Here is a 19,578-nt window from a genome sequence, read left to right as displayed (position 1 = left end):
ATCGTGAGGTTGCGAAATGGATCAGAAAAGGAGATGCCAGATCCATCGATTGGTGGATGGGTCGATAGACTGTCGCCTCCTGGAGATGAACGTCTTTCAGCTTCATGTCTGGTTCACTGGTCTTTACGCAAATAAACCTTCTCTTCTTATGGGCTGCTCCTCCATCTCTCCATATAACCATCTCCTCTCACGCAAACTCACTTCCAGCCCTCTTTCCCTCCTTCCTTTCCCTCTGGTCTACCTCCAGCCTCAGCATCCTTCTACCCAGATCTTCACCAATTGTCCTCTGACTGTGTCCAAACCATCTCAGTCTGACTTAATCTTCTGCACCCTCTCGATTACTCTGGGCTGTTGACCATCAATACTCAAAACCCACCACCTTCTCTGGAAGTTCCTCACCTGTTTCCTGCTCCCATGACAGATCACGATGTCATCTGCAACATCATTGTCCGTGGTCCTGTGGAGAACCTCCAGACATCATGGTCCATGGAGATTCCCGTCTGACCTCATCAGTCAGCCTGTCCATCACCAATGCAAACAGGAAGGTGTTCATAGCTGACCCCTGATGTATTCCCACTACCACCCTGAACTTTTCTGTCACAGCTACAGCACACCTGACCACCACCTCAAAGCTAGCATACATGTCTTGCACCTGTCTGCACAGTACTGTAGTTCCTTTCTCTGCACCCTGTTGTATCCTTTTTCCCAGGTCAGCAAAGGCAGAACATAGCTCCTTCTGACCTTCTCTGTACTTCTGTATCAGCATTCTTAAAGCAAATACTGCATCTGCAGTACTGTTTCTGGACATGAAGCCATTGTGACAATCACAAATGTTGATTTTATCCTCCCAATCTGGTTACCACTACACTTTTCCCATAACTTCATTATTTGGCTCATCAACTTTATTCCTCTATACCACATCTCCCTCTGAAAATAGGTTACCATCACACTTCTCCATTCCTCAGGCATATTCCCACGCTCTAAGATTCAGAGGGATAATCTAAACAGGAACTCAACTGCTGCGTCTATTGATTAATAACTATTAGGACATATCAAGGATCTAAGAGGCGAGGACCGCCGTGGATCCTGAGCGGATCGCTTTCGCAACGTTCCTTTTATTCACCAGTATTGGAGAACACGTGTCGCCCTCGGTGCTCGCCGCACATCGTCCAAAACAAATCGCAGAATATCTGGAACGACAAGTGAGTCGGCCATCTTGGACAACGAGTGCCGAGGAACAGGGGGACCCGGTCCTTACGTAACGCTTTGGCGCCCCGGTATTGGAGGGGCTGTGACTCAGCACCTCCGGGCGGGTCTGAGCAGACATCAATATAATGATACCGTCGTCCTCGCTCTGCTCGTCCCTGCGGCCCTGAGCTGCACGCCGTCGCTGAGACCTCGCCGCGATGAAGCGGCGGGGGGGGACGGCGAGCGGGAGCCATTACTCAGACGGCTGACCTCTCCCAAACTCCAGCCCACGCACCGAGGCGGCGAGAAAAAGGAAGGGCGGGGGGGGGACTTTATGCCAGATCAACAGCACGTTCGAAACCGCGACTGCAGGGGCCTGACAGGAGCGGGGATCCTTTGGCGCCGCCGCCGTGGCGTTATCTCTAAAATTAGAAGCCGTCAGACACCCTGAGCCCCGGTGGGGTGCAGGAGGGTCCAAGGCATCTTAATGGCGACAGAAATCTGATGCTCGTCACTCCGGTCGGTGTCCCGGAGGGTCCCGTCACCCGAATCCAGGTACGACTCAACATGCATTGGGAAACACCAAAGACCGCTGGAGGTTTAAGTTAAACTCGTTTCGAAACTCGTTTAACTTAAGAGTTTAATTGCCACGATCTCCGGAACCAAGAATCCCTGGAGGGGGCCGGGAGGGGGCGGGGCTTAAGAGAGGCCAGGCAGATTGACACCATTGATGGACAGATGTGCTAATGCTTATCGAGGAAAAGCTTAACGCGACCTCAGGCCACGTCTGCAACCACAGCGTCGCTCACAAATTCGACGGAGGCTTAATTAACTGAAGCGCGTGCGCGCACACACACACACACACAAAAATGGAATGACTTATGAAGACCCGGCTGATGGTGTGTGTGTGTGTGTGTGTGTGCTGGCTCTCTGAGCGATTCTGGGAATTCCTGAGGACGGAGGTCTCATCTGTGAGCCACCGCTGTGCCGCTTAATTCTCCAACGAGCGTGACAGATTCCCCGTAGACAGCGGGGCTCAGGAGGAGCCGCCGCTCCTGCTGACGCGTCCGACACGGCGGCGGGAGCTGAGACGGCGAGAAAATAAAATGCGTTTTCGACACAAAAAAAAAAAAAAAAAAAAAAGAGGGAACCCCTGCTCTTATGTAAGGACGTTATGTAATCCCTGCTCTTATCTGCCCGTTGGGGTTTTATCCCATTAAATAACAACAGACACATTTCAGCCGAAGGACCGGCGTGACTGGAGCCACTCGTCACGAGTCACCGCCAGCCAGCAAAGTCCTCCAATCTGGCGAGGGGAATAACACCGACTCTGCTGTGGCGGCTGCAGGGGGGGATCCTGGGGAACATGGGAGGTTAGTGGACTTCCTCCTTTACTGCAGGTATGTTCACTGAACCAGGGGAATTGCAGGTTATGGCTGAAGGTCCTACAGGCAAACATGCGCGGTTTAAAGTTCAGCTGGAGTTCAGAGAAGATGGGGAGGTAAAAAAAAAAAAAAAACTCCAGAAAAAATGTCAAAGCCCGAGGACGCTGTCAGTGCCCAGACAGGAAAAAACCGGGGGGGGGCAAAAAGATCGCAGCGAGCTCCGGTGTCTCCGGAGACGGCAGGTGAGGCAGGCCGCTCTGAATGGCAGCAAAGCACACGGACAGCCGGTGACCACAGCACCCCCTACAGGCTCCCTCCCGGCCACCATCTTGAATCGTCTGTCGACTCAGGGCTTGTTTCAACTTTTGATAAGAGGAAAAACACTGGGAGGAAAACGGATGCGAATAATTTTACAGCTCGGGTTGGAGGCAAGTTGCAGAGCCGGCTGTTGGACAGGCGGGCGAGGCCACCCAGGCCCCGCTCCCACCGCCAGGACATTTCAACAAAAACCTGACAGTTATGAAGATCCATGGTGAACGTTGTTGGGTAACAGTTTGTTACACGAAGTGAAATGCCAGTGAAGCAATTCCGTGGGCTGCGTGTCTCAAAGGCTGCTGTCACTAGTGGGGATTCACAGAGTATGGAACACACCCCCACAGCGTATACACACACACACACACACACACACACGCACGTACAAAAAATGTTTCTGCGGAAGGCTGTAAGCTCACAGTGAAGGAGACCTGACGTGACGATTCCGTGCTCTGGTGCGAGCAGGAGGGTCGCGTCACGTTCACTCAGGAGGAACGGACGGAAATGAACACACGCCCTTGGCCTCGCAGGTCAACGGCTGTTACGTTGATTCCCGCGGCCGTTCAGGTGAAGAGCATGGTCAAAGAGCATGGAGGGGCAACTCATTCAGATGTTTGACCCAGTGGTCACGGGGACTGCTGTGTGGAGCGATTCCTCAGAAGGTCAGGTTGATGCAGGCTCAGCTTCTTCAGAATCAACCCGCAGTGTAGGTCACATCTGGCCCGAAGACCAACCTTTCTTGGGTGCAAAGTACAGCTGAGCTGATACCTGATACTAGTCTGCACCACGCCAGGTATTAAAACAGCCCAGCCCTCAGCTGTGTGACAGAGGAGAATGCGGCTGTTGAGTTAATGCGCGCGCACACACACACACACACACACACACACACACACACACACACACACACACAAATCTCATACTCGCCAAATACAGAGATGAAGACGTGGAGGTTTCTCCTTGGGAGTGAGGAGGATGGAGAGGATCAGGACAGAGTCCATCCTGCTGTCCAGAGGGTCAGCAGGATGTGTCAGATGTTGCAGAGATGAAGTCACACTGAGATGGAGATCTTGGTAGAAGGATGCCAAGGTTGGAGGAGGTCTCCAGGAGGACCAGAGAGGGGGGTTATGGATGGAGGTGAGTTGGTGTGAGGAGGGGATGCAGAGGAGAGGGCTGGATGGAGGAGGCCGATTCTCTGAAGGGAGCAGCCGATAGATGAAGAAGGTGTGTGCGATCGATAATTTTTACAAATATAATTTGTGAAGCATCTACTACAAAACTACACCTGCATCACGTAGAACATAAGTAGATGTTTACATTGATGCAACGAGACAGGCGGCCCAGGTCACTGCAGTGGGACATTTGCACCATCTAGTGGTAGCAACAAAGAACTGCCCTGTGTTTACACAGGTTTACCCTGAATTTAATAAATTAACACTAAACTGGATGGAATGAAGATGTGTCCTGCCGGACGGAGACGGTCTAACCAGTATTCATGTGTTTTGTCCGGAAGACCCTTGAAGAAAAAGATGACTGGAGATTTCAGAGCCCATCTCTGTCAAAGTCAGCTTAGAACATCATAAATGAGAACCTCTACCTTCTAAAGCTCCGACATTGGCTTCGACATGATGTGACACACAGGAGGGAACAACAAGAAACCAGGTGTGGGGTCTTCATCTGCTCTGCTGCTTTGAATGGCCTGCAGTTCCATGGGGTGCTTTACAGACACACAGCTTGAGCTTCAGGTTCTTGGCCTTGGACACTTCGGCCAGCAGACAGAAAGAGAATCGAACCGCCGACCTTCACAATGAACGAGCGCCGGCTCGAGAACCTGAAGCACAGATACCCCAATGCAACGCCTGCCCTCTAGTGGTAGATCAATGTACTCACACCATACCCCTATCAAACATGTCCACACACACACGTTTGATACACACGTCCTGTGTGTGAGAGAGTGTATGGGGGGGGGGGGATAAACCACCTCCATTAGTACTGAGTAGTTTTACAAATCCATACTCCTTAGAGCTTGGGGAGACTCTCCGCCGCCTGTCTGGACTCCTCAGCAGCCGCCCGGCTGGCCCGGCTGGCCCGGCCCGGGCCGAGGGGCACCAGGAGGGGGGGTCCGTTTATCGACCACAGCTCGGATTCAAGCGAAGACACAAATCGCTTCCTTATTTCCTAACGCCGTCCTGCTGCCCGCCAAATATCTCCATCTAAACCTCTCAGGGCATGCTTTGACTTTCCCTGTTCGTGCAACGGCCGAGGAACACGAGGTTAAAGGGGACCGAGACAATAAACCCTGAGTAGGGCCCCTGACCCCCCGACCTCCTGAACCTGCACCTGAAATAGTAATGAGCCTGTCAGATGCTGCTCGTGCACGTGGGCCCCCTCGCCACAGCAGTAATTACAGAATGTCCAAGTGTTCATGACACAAGACGCAGTAGGTCACGTCACGGTTCCTCTTTGTCAGCTGAGCCGGAGGGGCGGCGGTAAACCAACACCACGCGCACGCGCACGCGCACACGCACGCGCACACACACACGCACACACACACGCACACACACACACACACACACACACACACACACACACACACACCTGAAATGAGACAACCGCAGAGAAGTTGGGATGAAAGCAGTTTCAGCAGCTCCTGGAGGATCTCCTGATCCAGATCCAGAACCAAGAGAGACCCCCCAAACCTGCCGCACACTGCTGAGTGATCTTGTGTGTGAACACACACACACACACAAACACAAAGACACACACACACACACAGTGACAGCAGTCAACCAGAGCGGTATCTTCATCAAGCTTCAGCCGCGTCTGAGGATAAAGGACATCTCCCCTGGACCTCCCCGGTCCAGGCGAGAAGCTACAGACCAGTAATGTCCTCTCAAAACAAAAGCTTCCAGCAGGATCGGCGTCGTGTTGTTCTCACACCCCGGAGGAGGCCGTCTGACCGTCTCCCCGGCGAACGACCGATAGGGAGCGTTCCCAAAGCAGGGGGAGAAAAGCTGAGCGTCGGAGAGCTTACGGGGCCAAATGACTCCTGGCGGAGCAGCGTGTCCTTGCCCGGGAACCGACCTAGATGATGAAAATAAAACCGGAGCCCCGGCACCTGAGTGCGGCAGGACGGAAGACGGACACGGGCTTCAGCAGACGTCGAGAAGTTTAAGTCTAAATACGAGTCGCCGGGTCCTCCCCGACCGCCATCCTCCGCCGGACCCCTGTCCGTCCTTCCGCGCTGGTTCTCCGACGCGCCTCCCTCTTACCTGTACTTCATCCCTGTCTGATAGGACACGCACTCCTCCAGGGCCAGGCCGTTCATCTTCAGGAAGTCCTCCATGTTCTTAATCTGAGCGGCCACCCTCTGCTCCCGGAGCCTCTGCAGCTCGGCCTGGTCCGCGGGCCGGGCCGGGGGCTGGTTCAGCCCCTGGTCCGAGTGGTAGCGGTTGATGCCGCTGCGGATGCTCTCGCTGTACGACATAGACAGCATCTTGCCGCTGCCGCTGCTGCTGCTCTTCCGAACGCCGCCGCCTGGCGCTGCCGGTTTGGGGATCTGCAGGTGTTCAGGAGGACAGTAACTACTGGACTGCCTGCCGGGAACCCCCTGGGGACCCCCAGCGTACCCCCCCGCAAACATGCCGTCCCCCCGCCCCCCACCCCGGCTCCTGCTTGCGTCGCGAAGGCAGAGAAGAGGCAGAATGCGGCGGGGACGGGGACGGACGGAGCCGACGGGGCGCAGCCTCCTCAAATAGCACCTGCTCCCATTAAAAACGAGCTCTCCCGCTCGGGGCCATGCGTCTTGTAATCAGAGTCGACGACCCCCCCCCCCCCCCCCGACAGGTACACAATGCCTGGGTTGCACCGGTGGGGATCCTGAGGAGGGTGCATGCTGTCTAGGGGGAGGGGGAGGGGGGGGGGGGCAGGCATTCAAACATGCACCGAGCAACAGGAGCTTTCACCTCCAGCCGGACCTGGACGACAACAACGGGGAGATGAAGGTTCCTTCTGGGGCACAAGGGACGAGCGGGTTCTGACAGACTACATGTAGTCGCTCCCCCTCTGGACTCAATTTCCTCAATGGGTTTTTTGATTTTGAAAAGATCTCGCATCTGAAATCCACTTTCCTGCGGTCCCCTCTCTGCGCACCGTGTCTCGCTCGTTAGCATGAATAAATACATAGAAATATCGATAAAATAATGAGATTAATACCTTTAGTACCTCCGTTGGTGATTCAAAGGATCGCCGGCGTCTGACCCAGAGCCAAACTTCCCCTGCATTAATATCCAGAGCGAGGCATTCGTGCAGCACGGCAGCAACCCCGCCAACATAAAATTTCCAGGCTGGAACTCCTCGATGATTACACGATAAAAAAGATAAATAAATAGATAGATAAATAAAAATGGCGGTCCCGAATGGTCTTGACTGAACTCGGGGCCAGGAACATTCTGGGGGGCGGTCAAGCCTGGTGTCCCGGTGCAGAGCCGGAGGAGGAAGCAGCATGCACCCATGCTTGCCCGCTCCCTCTCACACACACACACACACACACACACACACACACACACACACACACACACACACACACACACACACACACACACACACACACACACACACACACACACTGACCCTCCGGCGAGGCCGTCCCTCAAACTCACCCGGTTTCTGGGGGGTCGGCTCATGAGCAAGGTGGCAGGGCGGCAGCTGGCTCTTATACACACGTGCGCACGCGCGCACACTCACACACACACACTGCAGTGCAGGCGGCGGCGGCGTGGTGGGTCCACCCAAACTGGGAGTGTCCTACTAGGAAACGTTTAAATCAATTAGTAAATAAGAGAGCGCATCCCTTCCCTGGCCTGGCCGCCCAGACCATAATCTATCACCACAACCGGCACCCCCCCTCCCGGGGAGATCTTTCGGACAGATCCATTTGAGGCGTTTAGGGGCCGGCCTTGTTTTCTGCAAACCACAGCACACGGTATCAACGCTGAATTATTCACCAAAAGCTTTTTGCACTAAAAGCCTCTGATTGTTGTTCCACAGGAAACGGCGCTGAGAGCCGGGGTGGTAATGAACGCGCCCGACGAGCAGCGCGGAGCCAAACCGGTCCGGCACGCCGGCGGGGGAGGGAAGGGGGCAAATAAAAAATGATCGGGTGTAGGATGACAGCGGCAGCGGTGGAGAAACACACCAACGCACCGAGCGCATTTCAAATATCACCTTCACAGGGATCCATGGTTCGGGTGTGTGTGTGTGTGTGTGTGTGTTTGGTATATATTCTCCAAAAACTACTTGGGGGGTGAGAGGTTGAGAGAGGGAGCGAAAGAGAGTGAGGAAGAGAGAGAAAGAACCAGGAAAATTCAGACCCCTGAAAAGGCGCTACCGTGTTGTGGTCGTCGCCCTGTACCGCTTCGAAAACGAACACCGTGGCTCCCCACATCCCTCTCCATCCGACCAATCGCCGCCTCATTGGTGTGGCAGTGAAAGGCCTTGCTGGTCCGCCTGAAGAGCAGGTGGGGAACAGATACGGCGCCACGCTAGAAGTCAAAGTGAGCTCATCGTGGCGGGGGTGGGGGTTGCAGGGTTTACTGAATCAGCAGAGCGAGGCCTCACAGGACCGTAAGTATGATCCTCCACCGCAGAGGACGGAGGAAAACAGTGCGACTGCCGTCCCACGGAGGGGGCGTGAGAGAACAGTATCTCAGAAGGTTCCCGATAAGTCCTTGTTTTTTAAAGACGAAACCCCAGGTTCGCCCCAATCATGGCATTCAAGCATATTCTGTCCATGCGAGGTGAACACGTAGCTAGTTAACCTGAACTACTCCGGGAACAAAATCAAACCATTCACAGGGCCTGCTGTGACAGAGTGGTTCCTCTGCTGGTTATCTGAGGAGGCTTTTCCTAGTTACTGCAAGTCTGCCAGTCTTTACATTGACACAAAACAATCAACAAGCAACGGATGAACTCGGAAACAGGAAACAATCTCCAGAGCGCTATCGGCAACAGAGACGGTATTTGTTGGCAGTCCGGATGAACGGGAGCAGAGAAGGACGTCCTGATCAGCGTGGAGCGGATGGTGGAGCTGTGGGCTGAACAGCCTGGCTCGGACCGTGCCAACTCTCTGACGTATCACCGCCGGGTGGAGAAGGAAAAGCAACGGAGTGAAATAGCAGAGGCTTTGCAGATACAGGGGGGAAAACATTGCACGGTGGGGGAAAAAAACTGCTGAAAGAAGCTACTTGTCGTTTTGTAAATAGCAACCTTGGAAGTTCACAGTTTGTAAAATCTCAGTCTGAGACTGAAAACTCTAAAAACATGTGAGCAGGTGTAAGACGATGCTTTCCATGACACTTCCAAATCTTCTGATGTATGGGTATATTAAGCTACAGAAACAGATTCTAGTCTGCGCCGCTTCAGGTGTGAAGCCAGCCCAGCCCTCAGCCAGATGATGGTGTGTTAATAAGCGTCGCAGCAGGGGATAGGCCAGGCAACCACACACACACACACACACATATGAGGGGAAAGGTGATGTGTGCCTGGATGTGCTGTGTTTGAAGGAGCAGAGAGAGCGAGAGGAAGTACCTGTAGAACTGCAGCTGCCGTTTGGGGCTCCCATAACGAGCGCTGGAGACATGGAGGGGGAGAGAAGAGCTTCAGTTAACGAACGGGGAGAAGGCAGAAAAGTTAGTGACAGCGACAAACGGTGAGCCTGCGGGTGGAAGGAGGTCCGAGGAGGACCTGCTGACAGCAGCACACGGCAGATGCTGACTTCAGCGGCCCCTCCGGATAATCGGCCATCGGACGACGGGCTTCGTCGCAACGCAACGACAGCACGTGAAATAAGGAAATAATGACGACAGGACAAATGGATTCCAGCTATCTGGATGCTCTGCAGACTGAAATGCTACGCTGACATCGTGAACCTCTCCTCCTCCTCCTATTGGCTGCTGCCTCTCACACCCGCTAACTTTCTGTTCTCTTCCCCTCCATCCATGAAGCTCCTCCCTGGTCATCATCTAGACCTCCTGCCTGGCAGCTCCAACCTCAGCATCCTTCTACCCAGATCTTCTCCATCCCTCCTCGGTCCATGTCCAAACTATCTCAGTACGAGTCCCTCTGACGAACTCTTTCCTGATCCTCTCCATCCTACTTACTCCCGAAGAGGAACCTCCACATCTTCGTCGGTGCCTCCTGTATTCTCCACATTTCCCTTCTCTCTGATGCTCTTTCTAATCATGCCGCCGTCGTGAACCTGCAGCTCGGAGGACTCTCCATGAAGGTTTGGACGGCGGCCTGACGGAGCGTTCTGCGGCCCGGTTCGGATTCTCAAACCATCCACCGATCCGCGGTAAACCAATCAGGCGCCTTCACTGCGCTCCCTGGATCCCACGTGACTTCCCGTTTCCAGAGCGACGACCCTCGCGACCGCAGGTGGATCCGAAGTGCTGACCTCGGGGGGCCGGAGGGAGGGAGAACTCCGCTCTCGGGGTAAAAGCTTAGATTGCGCCCGAGCCTCCTCATTCCTGCCGCCGTCATCAGAAAGCGGAGATGGATCGGCTTCCGGAAACACGATACCGTCCGGCTAAGTCCGATAAGTTCGTCCGCGGGAACGGAACGCAGAGACCGCTCGGGATGATGTTATGGCAGACGTCGGGCCGCAGTGCCCCGTCTGTCCAGGAGGGGGCGGACACACCCGCCTGACAGACCGGGGTCTGGTGCCACCTGCTGCCGAGAAACTGGGATTGCAGGGCCGGACAGAGAGACACTTTATTGACCCCAGAGGGGGAAATTGCTCTTCATTGAAGCAGAAACTCCTCAAAGATTACAGGTGAAAATATTAGCGTAAATAGGGGGGAAAAAAAGAAAATGTAAAATTAAAATAAAGTATCTAAAATATATACGCTATAACTGCATGCCAACTGGAGGGAGGGCTGAGCTCAACCTCCAGGTCCCTTTGAGGTGATAAGGTACTAAACTAAATAAAAGTGTGTGAATTTGAGTGATTGACAGCATCAATCTCATGACACGCAGTCTAGTTTGAACAGACTGAAAGCGTCCTCCGCAACCAAGTTTAGATTAACGTCCTTTATTAAAGTATTGCCAAGGTACGACCTGGGAAAGCGCAGTGATCGGCACCTCAGCAACCCACAGCCAGAAGGTCCGTGCTTCCATTCCGCAGGTTCCTCACACAGTCCAAACACATGCAGGAGGTTCACAGGACACCCAGTTGTTCAGGTAGTGAATGAATGAAAGGGTGAGTGGTTTTGTCTCTATAGGATGCGAGAATGAGACAGTTATTGGTTATGGCTGTATGATGTGTGAGTGGAGGTTAAACGGTGTACGTCTCTCTACGAGCTGTGAATGAGAGGGTGAAGGGTTAGATGTGTCTATATCAGAGTTTCCCAACCTTTTTTGAGCCACGGCACATAATTTACATTAGAAAAGTCACACGGCACACCACCAAATAAATATGTCAAAAACATTTTTTAACGAATTAGAATGAAACTGTAGTCTCAATTTGCTTGGTGTGAAATCTAATATCTGTAGATTCGTCAAGTTGCAATGCAAATTTCCCACTAATGTGCAACTTTTCCTGAACACTTTTTTCAATGTCTGAAGACATGTCATCAATATGTCTGAAAATTGTATTATTTGAGAGAACTCTGGCTATTTCTTTATCAACGCCAGAGCCTAGCATTTCTTCTACAATGATTTTGCCGGCCGGTAGTATTAATGTTTTGCTACGCTGTGTGGCTGTTTGGATTTAGAGATGAGTTCAGCAACTTTGGAGCAGCTTTCACTGCTTTCTTGGTAGTTTTCAACAACGCTGCCTGTTCGTTTACGCAGATTTTAACAATGTATCACTGCAAAGCGTCACTAATCACTCTGATACACAGATGCACAGGTTCATTCACTACCCGTTGCCATGGAATGGGCGCGCTGCCCTCACAGACATAGGAAAACACATTATTTGCGTTGGATAAATAATTTTCGGACCAATCAGGTGAAAGTGGGCATTTTTCCACGGCACACCTGATGATCTCTCACGGCACACTAATGTGCCGCGGCACAGTGGTTGGGAAACACTGGTCTATATGAGGTGTGAAAGGTTGGATGTCTTTCTGACATGTGAGTGAGAGGGTGAATGGCTGTATGTCTCTAAGAATATGGGAATGACAGAGCTGTACGTCGCTATGTGTGGCCCAGCGAGCAACTGGTCCACTGACAGCTGGATAGGATCCAGCCCCTACCCAGCAGGGTAGCGGTATAGATATGAATGATTCACTGAATGAATTCGTCACCCCGACCCCTGACAAGCCAATATTTGTTTAGTGGAATCGGACATGAACACGCGCTCAGCAAATGGGTGAACAGCATCGGGTCAAAAAAAAAAAAAAAAGACAGGATGACTGAGGACTGAGGATGTCCGCGCACCCATGTGGACTCACCTGTAGATCATGCCCGGGGAGCCGGTCTGTCGGAGGGAGAGGCGAGCGGGGGAGTCCGTGGTGGATTCAGGATACATGGAGGCGGGAGGGAGGGGGCGCGGCCAGCCTGCCAGAGGGGGTGCTCTTTCACTGCGACCGCAGGGTAAAGCCCGTCACCAGCCTGGGCCTCTGGAGGAAACACACACACACACACACACACACACTCTCTAAGTTTGGACTTCTACAAATACAGATTTCAGTGTTGTGAAAAAGTCTGATCGCACTTCAGTCCCATTTTGAAAATGTCCCGTTCTCACACCCGCCTGTGTGAAGACCCAATTAATGATAACCGGAAGTCAAGTTCGGGCTGTTGTCATGGAAGCAGACGCAGACTTCGTGAACGGCGGAGACACATCTTCGCCATTAGATGGCGGTGTGTCCCCATGCTTGGGTCTGCTGGGTTTGAACGAGGGTCTCACAAACAGCGAGGAAGGACATTTTCACCTGAGAAGGCTGGGGATGCTTCGGATGTCGATTTCTCGTTGGGCTTGTCACATGACAAAGGAGCGACACATGCACACACACACACACACACACACACACACACACAAGAGACATTGCATCTACACACCACGGCCCCGCCATTCCTTCATAAATATTTCAAACTGTCGTCCCACCAAGCGGACTAGGACGGCAGGGCGCTGTTGAGGGATGGGACTGGATGTGTGTGTGTGTGTGTACGTATGTGTGTGCGCAGGGCCAGACACAGTTTAAGGTCAAAGGCCGGGCTGAGGTGCCGGTTTGTTCCCGGCCGTCGCAGTGGGCAGCGATGAAGCCGGTGCCACCCGGACCCTCAGTTGCCCGGTTCCACGGCAGCAACGCTCACGTGAGTCACAGCTCATAAGGAGCAGCTCAAGGCTAGCTTGAAGGGGACTCTCCACCCCTATCAATTTCAAAAACAGGGAATAAAAGTGCTTCCCCCTTCCCAAAGACTCATTTCAATGCCCCCTTTCCATTCATTTCCCTGGTGTCATACGTGGGGGGGCCCCCGACACCCGCCGATGATTCACTGTGGTCCCACCTGAGTGACCTGGACCGGCAGGATGGCTCCCAACCACCAATTGGAACCTGGGAAGGTTCTGGTCCGTGTGACTCAGCGGGAACCCAACGGGCCCGAGAACCCAAAGAACCATTTGTTGGATGACCGCGAACGGAATGGCAGGACCACTGACCCACTGAGTACACCTGTGTGGGCGGAGCTACAGCTGGGATGAATGCGAGCAGAACCACAGGAACGCCAACGTTGACCCCGGTGCAGGAACGAGGACGTTCCCCAGAACCTGGATGAAGGACGCACCGACTCCCGATTCCGGAGGGAGAGGATCGAAGAGGTACCGTCAGGTACCGACCGTCACCGGACGCGTGGCCCCTGCCGCTGATGCTGCACGGAGCGCTCCGTGCTCAATGGTGCCCGCTGGGGTTGTCGAGCCAGGCGCCGGGTTCTCAGACGCCAGCTGGGAGCTGCAGTCAGACGGATGCTGCTGCTGCTGCTGCTGCTGCTGCTGACTGCGGCACTGCGGTAAGACTCCGGACCCAGGCGGGCTCCGGTTAGAGGGCTCAGATTTACCGCACTAATGGGCCAAGGTGCACTTTAGAGATTAAATCTGCAGTTAGAGCACCGGAGACGGAGAGCGGGGGAGAAAACGGGAGACGGGATTGATGCCGGGGCGCAGCTGCCCTAATTCTTTTCCCCATCCGGCCATTTTGAAGTTTTAAGTGGAGCGTGGCGGATTTATTGGCCTCTAATAGATAAACTGGTATCAGCAAATGTCATCGCTGCCCAGCGCAAACCATCAACGTTCATATCAAAGGGAATACAGGGTAGGAAGCGGGGGGTCTTGTCACAGCCGTGGAGGACAGGCGCACCACTGGACAGTAACATCTTCACATTCACTCCCCCGAGTGCTTTCATAGCTGGTTGTCTATAGGAACGCCATGAGGATGCAGCATGTGTGTGTGTGTGTGTGTGTGTGTGTGTGTGTGTGTGGGTGGGGTGGAGGGTCAGTGCTGCCCTGGGATCCATTCATTCATTATCTACAATGCCTATCCTGCACTCAGGGTTGGGGTTTCTCAGCCGTCATCGGCAGAGAGGCGGGACTCACCCTGGACCGGTTGCCAGTCAATCACACGGGCGCATAAAATCACAAGGGGCATAAAATCATTCACACGTCTCCAGTGAACCTCCTGAATTCGTTTGGACTGTGTGAGGAACCCGGAGAACCCTGAGGAACCCCACGCAAACATGGGGAGAACATGGAGACTCCATACAAAAAGGCCCCCTGTGGGAATCCGACCAGGGACCTTTTGGCTAGGAAACGGAAGTGCTAATGATTGCCGCCACTGTGCCGCCCTGTGATTGACAGGTTAAACCCCACCTCTCGCCCCTATGATGGCCGATAGGCTCTGCCTTGCAACATCTTTGATTATTTCTACTTCACGGAAGGTGAATCTGAGTAACCTTCTTTGTGGAGAGCTCAGTCACCCGACCAGGCTTCAGATGGCCTGGTCGGGTTCCTCTTCTTCTCTCGACTACCCTGTAGCAAGTAACAGCACGCCCACACCAGCAAAGCTCCTCGTGTTTTTTTTTTCTCCCTTCTCCTTGTTGTTGTTTTTGCGTTGCCGTCGCTGATCTGAGCGCAGCTCGAGTCATCTGCCTCCATCATTGTCTTCTGGAAGGCTGCCTCTCCACATCCGGAGAGCAGGCTACGAATGTCAGAGGGGGGTGGAAGTGGACTGGCCCGCACCCTCTGAGGGATTGCCGTGTTTGTCCTTTTACATTTATTTAATATATTTCAACTGTAACGCCGGAACCCACGTTCAGATATAATCTAACAATAGCAAACAGCATGGTTGACATTTTTAAAGAGGATGAAGGGGTGATGGAGATGTGGCGAAGCTAGAAGACACCGGATCCACAGGAAACATGCGTCTCTGTGAAGCTCATCTCATCTCATTCGCCCCTCCCGTCTGCCTCCCTCTCCTCAAACAAAATGCAAAAAAAAAAAAAAGAAAAATAATTGAGTCACAAAAGGCTGCTCTTCATGCTTACCATCCCCAAATCCACCTACACCCAGCCTGAGTGAATTCCCTCTTGAGACAGGGCTTACGTGAGCGAGGCGGGCGGCGCTGGCCTGAAAAGCTCTGCTCGGCGCTGAGCGGCGTGCTGGCAGCTGCGGAAAACACACGCCGTACCCGAGCAGATGGCTGCGGAAGAGGGAGGCAGGCCGACAGACGACAACTGCCGGGGATCTCCTGCACGGGGAGTTTCGGCCGGGCCGCGGAGAAGATCCGCAGAACCCCCGTTCGCTCCGCGTTCTCTCTCCGGGCTGGAAAGGGCCTTCGATAACCGGAACAGTGCGGGTCACTGCTCGCACACACAAGTCAGAATCGCCAGTCGGTGTCGTCAGAAAACTGCAGCTACTTCGCGAGGGCCCCCCCTGCCCGTTCAGGATCAGACCTGCAGCCTCGGCCCAGGACGCCCGGCTCCTTTTTTTTTTTTTTTTTTTTTATAGAAACAATCACAGTTATGCTGCAGCCGCAGAAACCCAACCCGGCCGGCCGTTGAAAAAAAAAAAGGAACATAACAAGAAAATGCAGGTTTAAGGCATTTCCGCATTGGCCTATATCAGATCGGGCAGTGCCGTCTATTCCACTTACGGCAGCACTGCGAAATCCCTGCATGGACCCGCGTCGCCCTCGCCTATGTGCACGTCAATCGCCCCAACTCACTTCTGCGAGAAGATGCTGAGCAAAGCCTGCTGACGTTACAGATTCGGGGAAGTGTAAGCCCTTTCCTCGCGGGCAGGAGTGCACCGGAGGAGGATGCCGAGAGCGTGAACGCAGGGTGAGGCCTGCCGTCTCTCTGCGACTAGAAACGGGGCTCATTTACTTTTGGGGTGGACGGAGGGTAACTCATGAGGGGTTAAGTCGGGGTGCTAAAGTCTTTCTGTGGTGGTGCAGAGCAGGCCAGGACTATCCCCGCTAGGTCGAGTAAACCTCTTGCAGGGAGGAGGACGTGGGGCGCACACGGTCCCAGGTTGCCCGTATCGCTGACAGCACCGAGATGAATCAGCACTCTGCGTGTCCTTGCTTGACATTTCTCCGCCGCGCAGTCATCACCGACCCCTAACGTTGCAACCCGGTGCTCCCGGAGCGCCGACCCACAACACGGCACAACACAACACAACACAACACAACACAACACAACCCCCCTCACCCCCCCGGGCAGGTGCGTCGGGTTCAACGGGCGGAAATACAAAAAAAAAAAAAGCTGTCGAGCAGAAGGTTCCGGGTGACTCCGCGAAGGAGTGCCTGGCTAATGCGGAGCCGAGGAGGAGCGTTAGCTGGCGCTGCAGGGAGGAGAGAGAACGCTGCAGTGGACCAGGAGTATAGACCAGGACACTGCAGCAGAAATATGAAACCATCTCTCCCCTTCCTCCTCTGCAAAGCGGAGACAAATGGGAGGCTGAAAGGAGGCCGGCGTCGATGAATGTGATTTTAGGAGGCTTCATGTTAAATCCAAGGCGACAGGACACAGACAAAGGGGTTTTGAGTGAGCCTGTGCGGCGGCGGACCTTCTTACCATCCTCTTATTCTCTCAGAGAAGGTGGGATTTCGGACAAAAACATTAGAACATCAGTGTCCTCATCTACCTAGCGGCTCCTCACGCTTGTTTATACCACTGTTGTAACTAAGTGCATATTAAAACACAAAGGCCCCTCCAATACTCAAGGGCATCTGAGAGTACTTCAGGTACTGAGGCCGGGCATATTGACACTCCATTAGTCACGGAGCTCATAACACCGCTCTGGCAGAAAAGTGGGAATCGGATCGCGCTGGGATTCATGCTGTCAGAGACATGATATTATGAGGGAGTGAGGGAGGCGGAGTCTGCATTTCTTCTTTTTTGTGTGGTCTCGTCAAAACGATTCCAGGTTCTCTATCGCCCGCTAACAGAAACCCAAAATGAGGCACAGAAACTAAGTCCGGCTGAATATAGGGCACGTGCTGACCCTCGGGAAAGGCCAATAAAACCAGACGCCTGGTTTTTATTCATCCGCATCACACACAGTCCACCGGGATAACAATCATCACAACGGAAAACTCCGAGCAGCTATAGCATCTCGTATTTCCACTGCCAGTAACCGGCAGAAAACAGCTCATCCGGGTCATCGAGTGTGTGTGTCTGTGTGTGTGTGAGTGATTGAATGAGTGCGTGAATAAAGCCATGGCTCATTGTTTCCTTATTGGCCTTATTTGGCAGATACAAAGGGTGTCGTCATGTGTACTTCAACCATGGTCGTTGCCGAGGCAGCGTCATGGTAGAACCGGTACCCGGTGCAGTGCTTTCCCGTGAACTATGAGATTGTCTAGCATTGCCAGTAAAGAGGGATGAATAATAAAGTGCTTCCAGGCTAACCCGTGGTGCTAGAGGAGAACCATGATGGTTCTGTAATGACAGCGTGCAGCAGGGAGTGGAGTGAGAGTACGATTACCGACCCTCTGTGAGGGACGGATGCTCCTCAGATCACTGGATTGCTGAGCTGCATTCCACCTGGGCTAAAGTACCACTGCAAAACTACTGCTGGTCACATTTTAGAATATTATTTTGAAAACAAAGGTGCTGGCCTCTACGTCCTCCACAAGAGGCAAGAACTTTTGTTCTGTCTCTTGGGGCTGCGACAACCGCAACACTGTTCTTTCCAGCCATGACAGTTCATAGTTCTCGAGAAAATAAGGTGCAGAACTCCCACGGAAGTCCTCAGAGCCCCCCCCGATGGTACGTCGCACCCGCTAAGCATCATGGGAATCGGACAGAAACAACAGTAGAGACAGCCAGCGGTCGTTTCACGGCGGTCGATGTGAGCCTGGAGCCACTGCAGCGAGGTGGACAGTGCTGAGATCCACTTCCTCCTGCTGCTCTTCTTCAGCTCTACACACTACATGTTTGGCCTTGGCCGATTGGTCTGGGAGGTCTGGACGTCTTTTGCAACAGACGCCCTCCTCTGTGTACAACATTTAGGTTCGTCCTTCCAAGAATTACTGACCGCCTGCGTGTTTTTACACGCCTCACTAGACGTGTTACATAGAGTTTCATACTTCAACGCCCCGGCCAGCAGGTCCTCAAGACTATCCATCACCGTACAACCTATCGCACCAGCTGAAAAACAAGAATGAAGACACTTCTGACTTCCAACATAAACCGCAACTATTTCAGAGTTTTGATCAATCAAAATATTCTCAGAAAATCTGCGAGAAAAAAAAAAAAAAGTTTTGTCCAGACGATGTGTCGAGGACAGAAATACAACGTTTTTTCTGAAAAACCTGGGAGCCTGAGTGTTTCTGATGAAGGATGCACAGGCCTTCCACTGGGCTTTTAATACAGTGCGTTTGCAAAATAAACCAGCTGACATCTGGCAACCACTTCATGCACCTTGACTCGTTTCAAACATCAGTCTTTTCATGCAAAGGACATGATCCTCCACGCTGCGCCTGTTTGAAAATGAAACCGGTTTGTCCAAAGACTTTGCTGCCCATCTCAACCATACGGTCAATATAAGGGGCTGGGTCTCCAAACAGATCAATTGGTGATACAAGAGGACTATGCAAACATCTGGATCTACTGAACTTAAGTGAAGAATCTACAGGGTGACAGTGTTCAAACCTCAGAACGCCAGAGAAACTTGCCAGGATGCCAGGGACATTGATACTTATAGTTCTGCAAAGGTGAGCAGAAAGGATTAAGTTTGTACAAAAATAATAGTTGCCCGGGAGGCAGTGGTAATCAATATTTCTAAAACAAGGGTGTGATAGAGGGGATCAAATGGAGGAGCTGCAGATTAGCACTTCTACTCACATCTGTTGAAGTCTCCAACTACAGCATGAATAAATATTAAACAAGATTCATAATTTGTGAGCTTATGGGACAAATTCTACTTACTGGTGTCCACTGCTGGAATACTTGATAGTTAAAAAAAAAAAAAAAAAAAAAGATAAGCCTCTGACGGAAGCTAATTGGTCAGCTTGGCGCTAAGCAGTATTCTCCACTGACACCCCAGCGGGTAGCTGGTGACTTCCACCAACAATCCAGCGAGCGAAATTATCATGGCGTCTACAGTTTGTTCTCGGTGTTGTGACCCCTGTCGGACATCAGTAAACCCGGGCATTGACTGTCTTGACTGCTGCCATATTTAAGCTGCCGT

The 19,578-nt window shown here is 52.8% G+C and overlaps 1 protein-coding gene across 5 annotated transcripts in view; it reads right to left on the bottom strand.

Moving 5' to 3' along the window:
• The window catches only part of kcnab2a (potassium voltage-gated channel subfamily A regulatory beta subunit 2a), a 58,543-nt gene that overhangs the window by 23,876 nt on the left and 15,089 nt on the right, over positions 1-19,578 (bottom strand). Inside the window, exons 1-3 of one of the 5 annotated variants that reach the window (XM_086149636.1) lie at positions 12,338-12,411; positions 9,471-9,512; positions 6,155-6,441 (exon numbers count right to left, since the gene is read on the bottom strand). In XM_086149636.1, coding sequence (XP_086005762.1) covers positions 6,155-6,378 — 224 coding nt within the window. In that variant the 5' untranslated portion in view covers positions 6,379-6,441; positions 9,471-9,512; positions 12,338-12,411. Of the gene's footprint in view, positions 1-6,154; positions 6,526-7,097; positions 7,218-9,470; positions 9,513-12,337; positions 12,506-19,578 lie in introns of those variants that run through there. The other 4 variants (XM_086149639.1, XM_086149638.1, XM_086149640.1 and 1 more) reach the window with 4 other exon arrangements.

This window comes from Fistularia commersonii, chromosome 7, assembly GCF_037954325.1.
Source record: "Fistularia commersonii isolate RoL2024-O1a breed Wild chromosome 7, RoL_Fcom_v1.0, whole genome shotgun sequence".
Classification (NCBI taxonomy): Eukaryota; Metazoa; Chordata; class Actinopteri; order Syngnathiformes; family Fistulariidae; genus Fistularia; species Fistularia commersonii.
The sequence above is the reverse complement of the archived record's forward strand: the minus strand, read 5'-3'. Positions and strand labels throughout refer to the sequence as shown.